Source organism: Platalea leucorodia (genome assembly GCF_965183815.1).
Source record: "Platalea leucorodia genome assembly, chromosome: 14".
NCBI lineage: Eukaryota > Metazoa > Chordata > Aves > Pelecaniformes > Threskiornithidae > Platalea > Platalea leucorodia.
The window spans coordinates 8992367-9005244 of record NC_138836.1 but is presented as its reverse complement, the minus strand read 5'-3'; the positions used below and the strand labels follow the sequence as shown (position 1 = coordinate 9005244).

Genomic DNA, 12878 nt, shown 5'->3' with positions numbered 1-12878 from the left:
ATCGAGAGGACTCCCATCTGGACTCCCATGAAGCGGACTCTTATCCGGAATCCTCTGGGATGTCCTTCAGCTTCCAATGGGACACCTCTTTAAGTGCTCCCTCTGTCCTTGATTCGCTGTCTTGGCTGAAAGTATAGGATTCCTGAGCTCTCTTCCTGGCCTTTATTCAGAAGTATAATAATAAATATTTAATTAAAAAAGGTTTGAAAATCTCTTTCTTCAGTATTTGATCTAATATTATGCTATTATGAGTAAGGAGGAGGTTTTCTCAAGAGATAGATGAGAGCAGTCAAGTGATTGTGTCCTTATTCATCTCTTATCTCTCAATGTATTAAAGCCCTTATTGAGGAGCAAAGTTCTTACTCCAGGGAGTGTTTCCAGAAGCTGGTTATCCCTTCTGACAAATGTGCCTCACACTGCCTGCATGTTGGTTTTCTTCCCATTTTGGACAAAACTGGTGATTGTTGATGTTCCAAGAGCCATGTGCATCTCCTGAGGGAAAAAAAGTGGAAAAAAGCCATCAGAGGGCCAGGTGGTATCTTGAAACTTAGTAACTGGGATGCAAGAGCTGCTTTTGCAGTGTGTTCAGCTTGTACGTTGATCTGAGTCTGTTAGATAACTGGCTACACGTAGCAGCAGAAGAGAGAACTTTCTTCCAAGCGAACTAGGCTGGCAAATAATCATTATGCCAATTAAAGTGGAACTTAGCATAGAAATTTCCATCCTTAACCATGATTCCTCAGCTGTTTCCAATCATGTACAGCTGAAACTTGAGAAGCACGACATCAACTTAAATGGTCATTTTAATTGTGTATGTATCTAAAATACGCACATGAGTGGGAAATGTTATAAAGATATTTTAAAAAAAGTTTTGCTTCAGAAAATTATATCTGGATTAATTTCAGTTGTGGAATCCTTCCCAGCACCAATGAAAAATAGAAGAGGTGTTGAAGGGTTTGAAGTTTCAAAGGTGCTGTGTTTTGACACAATGTTATTTGAACCACAACGTTAGTCTTGTCCTGCAAGCAATGTTCTTGCAATTAACCTTGAAATCTGAATGTGGTTTACCTTTTGTAATGGAAGTGCTGGAACGTCTGAGCCTGGCACATTTAATAGGAGTCCAGACAAAACCTTGAGCAGCTTGGACATTGCAGGGTACCGTACCCCTGCAGTGACCAGGATATTTGGTCTCTCCTGCCTCTAACTTTTCCTGAACCCCCAGAGCAAACTACTGCTTGATCAGAGCAAATTAGGATGTTGGTATTTGCTTTTATTCCATTTGATACTCTTTGGGAAAATGCTACCAGGTTGGCTGAGAGGATGTGAACATCTGTGACAGATGAACTGGATGCTGAGCTATGCGTTTTGGGAGAAGCGGTCTTTACCCACATTAGCATTTTGTAGAAGTGTGGAGTGAGGGAAGGAAATAAATGCGAATCTTGAAAGCAAAACTGATTGGAAAGGCTACATTTGTAAGTAAAGTGGGTTATAAAACTGGAGCTGACAGAGACTTTTAAAAAGCTTGTGCTAACTTCTGATTTAGTGTTCTGTGTCTTGGAGGATCAGAGCTGGAGAGCTGAATGCATTGCCTGTCACAGTGTCGTATGTGTTTAAAAATAGCCGTAGACCAGCCGCAAAGATGCCAATACGTAATGGGCAGAAATCCATGTTTTTCAAAACCTCCTGAGTGAGGCTGAATAAAAACCATAACAAGGGTACTATGCGCCACACAAGCCATGAAACTGGAGATAGGGAAATGCTACGTGACTTGGCTATTGATTATCTGGGGCAGCAACAATAGTACAGATAGCCAAGAAACGCAGAGAAATTGGTCTGCCAGTGGGAATGGACAGTTTCCATTGCAAGTTGCAGATTATCTGAGACTAGTCCTAGACTGGCATGTGTCCTGAACAAAAACAGGGCTTTGTACTTTAGCAAAGTTTGGCACTGGCCCACACTAGACGGTAAGGACTCTTATCCTAAATTTCGACATTTTCAGTGTTGAAGAAAGGTTCAGATCTAAGTAGGAAAAAATTTTTCTTTCTGGCAGATGTATCAAACCCATCCTTTGAGCAGAGCTGTAGCACTAAGCCTTGTTTTGTTTTGGTATGGTAATACCAAAGGGCAGAGGTGGCCGTGCATGGTTACCAGTCATGTCAGCTTGGCTGTTTTGCAAGGGAAATTTCTTTCTCCGTAATAACTTTTTGCAGGCACGAAGGACTAAGGGGATGTGTTGTTCCCCACAGCTACCTTCATTCCCCACATACTGTTTGCTGTACCCATCTTCCTGCAGCTTTAATGTCACGCTCATTAAAGAAGTCCCAGATGAATTGCATGAAGAGAAGTGGGGTGGGCTGCCCTGAGCTTCTGGAGCCGTAATAATGTGCAAGCCAACAATGGGCCCAGTGTTCTTTCAGCAGATGATTAAATACTTGGCTCATAAATATCAATATTATGTAATACCGAAATCAAGTCAGCAAATTGTGACCATATGGGAGACTCTCTGTTGGAGAAGATTTGAGTCTTCCAAAGTCAATTTGAGGAGCTTCTCATCAAGAGTTGGTGAGAGCAGTGGTAGTGACTTAATCCTCTGTCTCTCCCCATGCCCATCACCTCCTGGCTTGAGATTAACAGTGTGATCGAAAGGCTTGTGGGGTTATTTGAGTAGGCCCAGGACTGTTGTGTTTGCTTGAGCTCTGGCAGTAAACTGTGCTGCCTCTTTGGAGATCATTTCCTCATTAGTGTGATGGGCAATGATTGCAGGTAGGGGACCAGCAGGATGTCATCTGAGAGGCCTAAATTTAATAGGTGCTCAGTACATCCAGTCATCCACATCTTAGTGGATTGTGGGGGCTTTTCAGCACGTGTGGTATGCTCCTGACACTGTGTCCCTGCCTCATCTGGGTGTAAAACCATGCCAAGGCTATGGTATTTAGAGGGAACCTGGACCTTCTTTCCAGAATCTCTGCTCTAAAGGAGGCCTGACAAATATTTTTATGTCCCTGTCTGAGGTGGCAGGAGGTTTACTTACTGCTAAGAGCTCTGAAGAAATCTGGCTTCCACTGATACAGCACCTACTGCTGTTGGTGGATGCAGGGAGTATCTTGCTCCTTGCCAGTCACGTTCCTTCCAAGGCGTCTGCTGGTGTGTCGCAATCTGGGAAGAATACGCTTGGTGCTGGATATCTCCACATGTTCTGTAAGACTACAGCAGTTAGTGACCTACTCCATTTAATTTGCAGGCAGTTTTCTTGTTGCCTCTTTGCTAAGAGCTGATGAATTTGAATACCCAGTAGACCCTCTATCCTGGGACAGGATTCCAGCCACCTAAGAAGTTGACTTCAAAGGTATTTTCCATCTCTCAACACTTTGATCCCATGACCTCATATCTGAGTTAGCCATAAATGATCTCTCAGGCATTTGCTTTCATTTGTATTGACAAATCCTAGAAACTCTTAATTCATTTATATGTTTTTCTGTGCCTAACTCGCAGTATCTGGGGAGGCCTACCAAAAATTAACTAGGAGGAAGGGGCTGTGCTTGCTACTTGCAAGTGCAGTTGATGTGATACATCCATACCTGTTGTGTTCAGAGAGGCTACCAATGGGCAGTGCCTCATGGTGTATAGAAATAACCTTGTGTGTGTTGAGGCATACAAGGTCTTTCGCCAGCTGTCACATGTGCTCCCCAGAGAGCTATCAGCATTTTGCCCAAGGGCTTCCCTTGCTCTTGTAATATCAACATTTATTGCTTTCCTATCATTACCAGTTTAAATAACTCTTGGCATTTTATCATCCAGATGTGGCCAGAAACAACCAATATGGAACACCTTGTAAAAATAATGGGGCGTGAGAACAGCTAGTTCAGAGAACAAAGCTATGACTTTTATCATTCCTTGGAGGAAATCACATTGTCATGAGCTTCCTCTTAACAAAACTAAGACGACCTTTCCCTTCTGTTTCATTTTTAGTATGTTGAGGAACACCTTCAGAAACATGCTGATGAATTTGCACTGCCCTTGCTGTTATTTGAGCCCTTTGGGCAGCACTAGCAGTAATGCAGAGTGGGACACTGGACTGACGGGGCTATGCTGAATTCAGACGATTGAATTGAGCAAGTCCCCTTTTGCCATGCTCAGCAATAAGAGAAGGGTTCGGTGGAGCCTGTGTTAGGATCCCCTGCTGAACAAATGCAAGGAATTTCTGTTATGAGCCTAGCACAGACACGGACGTCGGCAGCCTTTGGAGTTTCCCGCCCATCTCTTTTACCGGTCTCTGCAGTGATGAGGTGATCATCTGCTGAGGGTGGTCAGTACTTCTTGATGCTGATCTGCACTGATGATTTTCTTTGGTTGACTCTGGAAATGATTATATTTTCCACTGAAGTGCTGCAGCAGGGAAAAGCACTGACTGTTTTGCAGCAGGCAGGAAAATCACACATACCACTGTAGTTAGAATAAGTGTATCAGCAGCTTCAGCCAACTGTCCAGTATCTTCATCTGTAGCAGGCAAATTTATAGTTTCAGTCTGAATTTATTCTTGTCCACAAGAGAAGCGAAGCCAGAGAGAACAGAATGAGCTCTGTGAGGAAGCATGCACAGTACATCTCTGACAGGCTGCTCCAAACTAACCCGGAGTGGAGCTTTCTTCTGTGGACACCGTGAGGTTGTTAGGTGGCTAAAGGTACCTTTTGAAACAGAGGTACATCTGCCACCTACCTAAAAGCATCTCACAAATGCTAAGGAAAGCCTTAGACCTGTGGATGTTTCTCTATGAAAATATTGTCTTTCAACATGAACGGGCTTTCTTAACGCAACAGAAGATCACCAACATTTTTTTTTTTTTCCCTCTCATCTTCCCTAGTTTTAGATAAAAGTTTTTGCATGATAGACTTGAGAAGACTGGAAGAAAGATTTTTGTGGACGGATTTTTTTTTTTTTTTTTCCCCCCTTCTTTGCCTTTTCTGCTTCTTTTGCCAGAAGTGTTCTTTTACAAGTGTTCTATGAATAAGTGAAGGACAGAGAGCACAAAGGAGAGAGTTTTTAGGGTAAACCTTTTTCTCACTAAAACAACTCAAAAAGAACAACAACAACAATTTTTTTCCCAGTTTTCGAAAACTTGAAATAGATCAATTGCCTGTCAATGTTGTTCATGTCGATGAATTTCCACGTTGGAGGGACAGGCTGCAAACGGAAGTCTAAGGAGGGATGGACAGCAGCTGGGAGAATGGGTCACAGTGCCATCACCTCAGATGGCCCCTTCACCTTCCTCCAGTGATTAACAGGAGGTGGCTCCCTGCAATGATTACTGTGTTTTAAGCAGCTTGGTCCAGCTTGGAACAATTACCTGGCTGCCTGGGCGCTGAGAGCACAAGCTGTGGGCTTTGCTGTCTTTGCAATATTAGCCAAAACCAGCGTGATCCAAGACAACTGGAAGCCAATGCTGTTGAACATCATCTCTTATTTGGTTCTGGGAGGCTGAAGATGCTGGTGGTTTCTGAGATCAGTTAGCAGTTGTTTCAGAAGAATGACCAGGCTGTCGCATTCGCTTTGTTGCCTTTTACTGTTAAAGGTCCCCCTACAGTGGTCTTTATGCATAGTTAGCCTTTTAAACCTTCCTGCCAAAAATTCAGCCAGTACAGATAGTGACTCTAATGCAGCAAGTTTGTTTGACATCAGGGCTAATTAGCAATTATCCAATTCTTGGAGCAAGCTCTTTCAGACCTGATTTTTTTTTTTTTTTTTTTTTTCTCCTCCCAAGCAGGCTAGGCATAAAATTCCATCTGCCTAATTTGCAAAAGCAATTGCTTTAATTATGCATCCAGATTGGGAAAGTGTATGCTCAAAAAGATAGATAGCTAATTCTATGCATGTAAGATGATAATGCATATACAAATTAGCTGTATCCTCCAAAGCCTGCACCATCTCAAAACCTGCCCCCTCTGAGGATAACCGTTTTAAAAGAAGAAATCCTTTCCTCTTGCAAGTTTACAGCAGCTAAGACAGTCTGTACACCAGTTTAGTCTGTTTTGTTGCTGTTGCTCAAGCAGTTTTGTTTTACACAAAGGGTTAATTTTGCTTGCCCAGAGCTAACTCCTGCCAACAAGGACCAGAACACAAACATTAGATGCTGTGAATGTACCTGCTGCTACATTCAAGAAATTTTCTGCCCCAAGAGATGGCAAGTGCAGGGAAGTGGGATAGAGCAGGGGGAGCTGAGGGAAGGAGAACACAAGAATGTGGATCGTGATAACCGATGGTGAAGACAGTGGATGGAAGGCTGGGGAATGGGCCAGAGAGCTCAGCCACGTGCATCAGCAGCCTCTGCTCTGCCTTGCCAATGTTCTGCCCTGACCTCATTTATTGGCATTGTAAGAGCAGACCCTGGTACTGGTTTTCCTCGCACCCCGTGTAGGTCACCCAGTGATCATCCTGAGACTTGGTTCCTAAAGCTCCAGCCTGGTGGTGGTTCTCCTGCCTGCCTGGATCTGGTGCTGTCAAACTGATCTCCCTGGATGGTTGTGCCAGGCCTTGCTTTGTCCTCATGGTTTCTTTCTTTTCTTTTTGCCCAGATGAGCAACAAAAGGTCAAATAGTTTCCGCCAAGCCATCCTTCAGGGGAACAGGAGGCTGTGCAGCAAGGCACTGCTGGAGGAAACGGGGCTGAGCCTTTCGCAGAGGCTGATCCGGCATGTTGCATACGAGACCCTGCCACGAGAGATCGACCGCAAGTGGTACTACGACAGCTATACCTGCTGCCCTCCGCCCTGGTTCATGATTACCATCACTATCGTAGAGGCAAGTACTTTAACTCCCTCTCTCTGGGAACCCACACCACACTGCCAAAGGCTTTGCTGGGGCATGATCAAGGGCTAGAGTGGGACTCGTTTAGACCCAGACAAGGACTAAGCTGATAGCCGTTTTGGCTTACCTGTATATGTGTGTGTAAGCAGAGACTGTGATCCTATCTGTCTCCAAGTGTAGTTATTAGTCATTGAAACAATTTGTATATGAAACCACAGAATTTGGGGAACTATAGCAAAGATTTTTGAGGTGTGAAAGTCTGAACAGTTCTAGGGAAAGTGGTAATTCAAATAATGGAATTAGAAGAAAAATTCCTATATGGTTACGTCTGTTCTGTGACTGGAAAGAAAAAGGAGGAAAGAGAAACTGGAATAAATATTCTGACCTGCTCATCTGTTGCCCAGATGAGATCTTTGCACCGTTGCTGAGTGATGCACTGGAGTAAGCACAGAGAAGGATATAATATGGCACTGATCAGTAGGGTGCTGAGTTCCTCTGACTCAGTGGCTGGTGTGTTACAGAAAGCCACGTATGGTTATACCAATGTGTTGCAGATTCATCAAAACAGGGAACTCGTGCTGTGTGAAGCTGTCAAATGGGAGAAAAATTATTGTACATTTGACTTTCTTCTCCATGATTTTGAGCTACGAAGTGCTTTTCAGAGAGAGAAGGCATTTGCTAACCAAGGAATCTCCCTGCTCTTCTAGGTTGCCTTTTTTCTTTACAATGGAGTGGTATTAGACAGATTTGTGCTGCAAGTCACCCATCCCTTATACCTGAAGAACGCATTACTTTACCATCCTCAGCTCCGTGCTCAGGCTTGGAGGTACCTAACCTACATATTCATGCATGCAGGGTGAGTACTTACAAACTGCGGAGATTCCCTACAGTTCAGGTTCCCCAGAGAGAGAGGGAGGAGGAGGAAGTGGCAGAATAAGCTCAGAATTAAATTTTAAAAAATCAATTCTCAATTGTGTATAAAAATCTGAAGCTGTTGTGGAGTGTTGGGCAGTGAGGGGCAAACCTTTGCAGCTCTGTGAAGGGAGGAGGCAATATAAGGAACTTAACAGATGCTGCTCTTCTCCCCAGCAGTGTTGGGACCACACCTTCCTCTTATTGTGCACTTCCCAGTGTGTGCTTCCTAAAACTCACCAGATCGAAGCCCAGTGTCCCTCTAGAGGAGCTGTGCAAGTGGTAGAACAAGGCTGCAAAGATGCCGGACTGGTATTTAAAAACTACGTAGTGTATTGCTAGACTTCCTACTTGAGGTTGGAAAAGTCCATTACGTTCCCTGTGCCTATGGTATGTCATCACTTAGTAACGTCGTCCCTTCTGTAGGGACTGAGATAATGCCTAGAAGCCTGAGTCAAGATTGAACTCCCATTTTGTATGCACTGTACAAAAACCAGTGTTCCTGAAGAGTTGACAATCTCGGCTGACCAGATGGACGGAGAATGGTCCATCTAATGCAGAATGAAGGTGCACAGTAAAATGAATCCTCCTTCATCCTAAGGGAGGTATGTAGCAGACTTGGGAAGAGAATACAAGGCGTGGGGATTCGAACTCTGTGCTTTTCGACTGTGCTAGTCCTCCCAAGATTCAAAGAGACTTAATTGTGTGATGTTTGTGATGCCATGGTGATGAGTGAGTGTCACAGGAAAGTTCATTTCTGTACAAAACACCCTACCCCCCTCAGTACTTTCTCAGATCATTATCTTCACACTTTCCTGGCAGATAATTGCAATTTTCTTTAATTCTGTCATTGAAAAATCACAGCAACAAGCTTTTTAGCAGTAGTTTATAGTTTGAAACTGGATAAAGACCCTTTGTTCTTAAATAGAAAGCCTATATTCCCATCAGTCAATGTTCTCCTATGAAAGGCCAGAAAAATCAAGCTGATGTTTTCCTTTTTCTGTGTCTCTGATGGAAGACATGCTGATGCCTCTTCTCTGCCATGGAATAACTGCCTCGGTATGTAATTGCCCTTGAGCACAAGATGTGCCCCAGATCTCTGGATAAAAATCATAGGACAGAACAGACTCCACCCAAAATTTATAGGTGAAACTTCTGAACGTGGCAACATCTGTGCTCTGCATGCTATGTCCCTCCAAAAAGTCCATTGTTTACAGGTTTTAATCTGCAAGTGGAGACTGTTGGGCTTAGATGTGAGGCTGGTTATGTAAAATGAGAATTGGAAGTGTCCATTGCTGAGGACATGGGGAAAACTGGGCTTGTAAAAGGAAGAAAGATTTGATTTTAACTAATGTTAGCTAATTTGTATCTGGGTTTTCTTCTGGCAGTGGTGGTGTTCTACTATATCACTTACGTAACCGCAGATTGCTTTGGGATACATTTGAAGAGAAGCACCTGCACAAGGACAATTTTTGCAGCGCTTAAATGTCTTCCAGTATCACCTGTGGCGTACTTTCCTAACCTGTGCAAGGTCACCCTTTCTTGTAGCGGGCATTACTTTAGCATTCTTCTCACTTACTGGCTGAAAAATATCTCAGGTTTATTTCACATCTGTGCCTGGCTCAGAGGTGAACAGTGGGGAACGCGGTGTGCAGGAGACTCATTGTTTTTTGTGATGGATTCAAGTTCTTTAGCTACGTAGCCTTCAAAACAACGGAGAGTCCTGCTGGAACAATAAGCCCCATGATTTATCTGCAGTATCTGGAGTTAGGCTAAATGTTCATTTATTGCTAACTTCTGTGTGTTAAGCTCCTTTCATTTCAGGAGAACAGATAAATCTTGGAAAGGTAATAACGTTTGTTAGTGGAAGCCCATCATTCTCCTCTCGTTTTCAAATGAGAGGCTAACACAATGCCATGGGGTCTATTGTTATCCTGCTTCCAGCTGAGGCTTTAAAATGGTAATGTGGACTGCTCCTTAATTTAGTGCACTCGGTCTGGTTTTTTTGAAGAGCAAGTGACAGCCGGAAGGTGTCCGAGAAGACAGCAGTTGCTAAGGCTTGGCTGGCTGTGCCTCTAGAAAGATTCCAAAAATGCATGGGCTGTGTGTTGGTCCTGATGGAGGGAGCTCTGTCAAGGGCTGAAAAGGCAGGCAAAGTTGTAAATTCTGCCCTTCTGCTTTCACGGAAAGCAGACGTTGACTATTTGGGGCCCACGCATTTGTAACACTGCCATAACTAATGACTTGCATTGATGCTCAGTCCCATTTGTTTGGTCCCGGGGAAGGAAAAAGTCTTTAATAAATCAATGAAATTGTCATTTCAAGAATGACGCATTCAGCACTGGCAAAGGCTAATTATATTTTATGGGTGCTTATTGACTGTCGAGGCTTCAAAATTCTTAGCATGATGGGGCGGAGAAGTGAATGGGATTGCTCCTGGAAAGTCTTTTAAGAACAGCTGTGAATCAGGGCAGTCACTTTAGAGTCTAGGATAAATTTTGCCGAGCTCCTACAAAAGCTTCCTTTGAAAAATAAGACCCAGTGCTTTGTGTGAAAATGTCAGGTGCCGCCTCATGACGTTGACTGTGTGCCAGCCAAAGCTTCTTCCCTCCCCTCTGTAAAAGGGCACTTCGATGCTTTGACTCTTTTCTGTGATCTCAGTTTGACCTTTGCTGGTTGTTCCTAATTTAGTTCCTAAGTTCTGTGAACAGGCAGGATCAGAATGGGTGCCAGAATATGCCCGTGCCCAGTGGCTTCAAAAGTCTTGAGCAAGGTAATAAAAACACTCAGTTACACGCAGCAGTTTCCTGTGATGACAAATTGCAGTGCTGAGTGTCTCATGCAGGAGAGAAATTTATCCTCGGAGAGAAATTCCGTGGAAACAAACCTATTAAGATATCCGGAAAGGACTGTTTCCTGCGGTATCATTTCTAGCAGTTTTTTCCGGTCCAACTTTAAATTCTCATTTTTGAGACAGTTCTGTCATTACTGCATCTCACCATCAGTGCTTTTCTCTGATGTATATGGGAAATTGCTATGGTAACATGAAGAAAGACCAAAACAGTGAAAATGCATGTAACTTAAACCAAAGATTGCTAGTGGCTGTCTGTGAGCAATCCTTTTCTTGTATAAAATAGGACGTAGATTTTCAATGCCTCAGCTATTTTGCGCTCTTTCCCCCAAAAGATGCTAGCCTTCTGTGTTAAGGGTACCCCTGTGTCATTTAGGTCCACCTGCTTTGTAAGCAGATTCGGGCACTCTTCATACAGAGAGCACTGTACCCCTGGGTCCGGTGTGATGTGGCCGTTCAGCAAGGGCACAGCCCTGTGAGCCCAGTGTAAATCTCAGACACTGGCACAGTGTTGAGAGGGACCCTGTTCAGGGGCCTGGTGCTGCTGTTACATCTCTGGAAGATCCTGCAGATGGCAAAGGCGCACGGGTAAATATTTGTATAGAGCTTTGAAAAGCAGCAAGACAGTTTTGTTAAGTACTATTGATTAGAGCAACAAAGAACTTGCTTTGAAACCATTGATTCAGCACAGGAGAAAACTGCTGCACTGGAGTCTTTATCAAATATGCACATCTTAGCTGTCACACTGTCTACCTCTAGGCTGCAAGTGGTCCTGCACATCCTGATATGCACAGCAGGGTTTTCTACAAGACTAGTCTCAGCCTAGCTTTTACCATTCTGTTCAGCAGGAGTTCTGCTGTTGACTGTAATGGGAACAAGGGTAGGTGAACAGAGCTTCAGTGAATACGCCTTGTGTCTCACTGGGCACCTAACCAGAGATAAAAATGCCCTCTGCTTCCCATTCTGACCATGATCACATTGAAGTAGGCACAGCAGAAAAGGGTGAGGGTCAGATAGCACAAACAGTAAAGCGGCGTTATGTGTCACAAGGAAATGGCAACTGTCTTGGGACTGCTAGGCTTACCTTGCTCTTGACTTAATATCCGTTCCCCATCATGGCAGTGTAATATATGCCGGGAAAGGTTGTATCATTAGGAGGGGAGAAGAGAGGAGCAGGTCAAGTGTCTGGCTTCTGTTCCAGGCTCTGCTGCCATCTTGCTGCCTTTTTGGACAAGTCGTTTAACTTTTTCAAGCAAACAAAACAAAACAAAAAAAAAAAAAAAAAGAAAAAAAAAGAAAAAAAAAAAGTCTCACTAAGAACCAAACATGCTATGAGGTCTTTGGCTGAGAGGACCTGGGTGGATGTGAAAAAGATAATGAGCAGCAAGGAGGGAAGAAACATCAGAGCTCTCGGTCTGCTTTTTTTCAGGAACCATTGTTTTTCCCAGTGTTGTAATCTACTTTCATGAAGCAGGTGCTATTTGATTTCCTTTCCAAGATATCTCTGTCTCAGGGGTAGAGAAGGGAGGCAAAGAGTTAGAAAAGAGGACAACTGTTGTTTTTCCTTGTCACAGGATAGAACACCTTGGACTCAATGTTGTCCTTCAGCTCTTGGTTGGGGTTCCCCTGGAAATGGTGCATGGAGCTGCGAGGATCAGTTTTGTGTACGTTGCTGGAGTTGTGGCAGGTAGGTGACACCTCTGGATGTCCCAGATGGAGAAGCATCTGAAAATGGTCTGTGCTGACTTTTGAGTAGGAGAAGTGTTTTGTGACATTTGGATGTAGGAGAAGAGCAGTCACTGATCTTCTGTGAGCTGAAATTCTTTTGGAGGCTGGAAGTGGGAAATATGCTACAACTTGACATCTGATTCTAGCTAGCCATAGGCTCTGTGCTTAGGGGACCTGCTACAAAAGCACCAACAACCTGTAACTTTAAAATAGCCTTGCTTTAGATGGTCTTCCTGAATGTGGAGGTCATGCTGTTCCCTTCCTCTTGTGTCCCACAGAGGCCTAGAAGAAAGGTGGCATCACTGTCATCCCTGCATGAAGAGTAATTTTTTTTTTTTCCAGCTCCTGTGCCAGTTCTTCCTCCATTTGTCCTGTGCTGTCTACTTTCTACAGCCTGAGTAAGCAAGAAGTAGTTGGTTGTAGGTTGTGAGCAGTGCACAGGAATCTGGAAATTAATTTAATCAGGAAGCCATGGGGTTTGATGGATTTTTTTAGTTTGTGCTGTATTGCTTTTATTTATGTTTGGCATTTCCAGCAGTTTGGAGGTGATGGAAGTTAGCTGACAATAGATCAACATCTAATTAAAA

General features: G+C 43.7%; 1 protein-coding gene across 1 annotated transcript in view; it reads left to right on the top strand.

Moving 5' to 3' along the window:
- Nucleotides 1-12878, top strand: part of RHBDL3 (rhomboid like 3) — a gene marked incomplete at both ends in the record, with an annotated part of 65714 nt that overhangs the window by 46469 nt on the left and 6367 nt on the right. Inside the window, 3 exon segments of the mRNA XM_082327066.1 lie at nt 6570-6794; nt 7508-7656; nt 12138-12250. Coding sequence (XP_082183192.1) covers nt 6570-6794; nt 7508-7656; nt 12138-12250 — 487 coding nt within the window.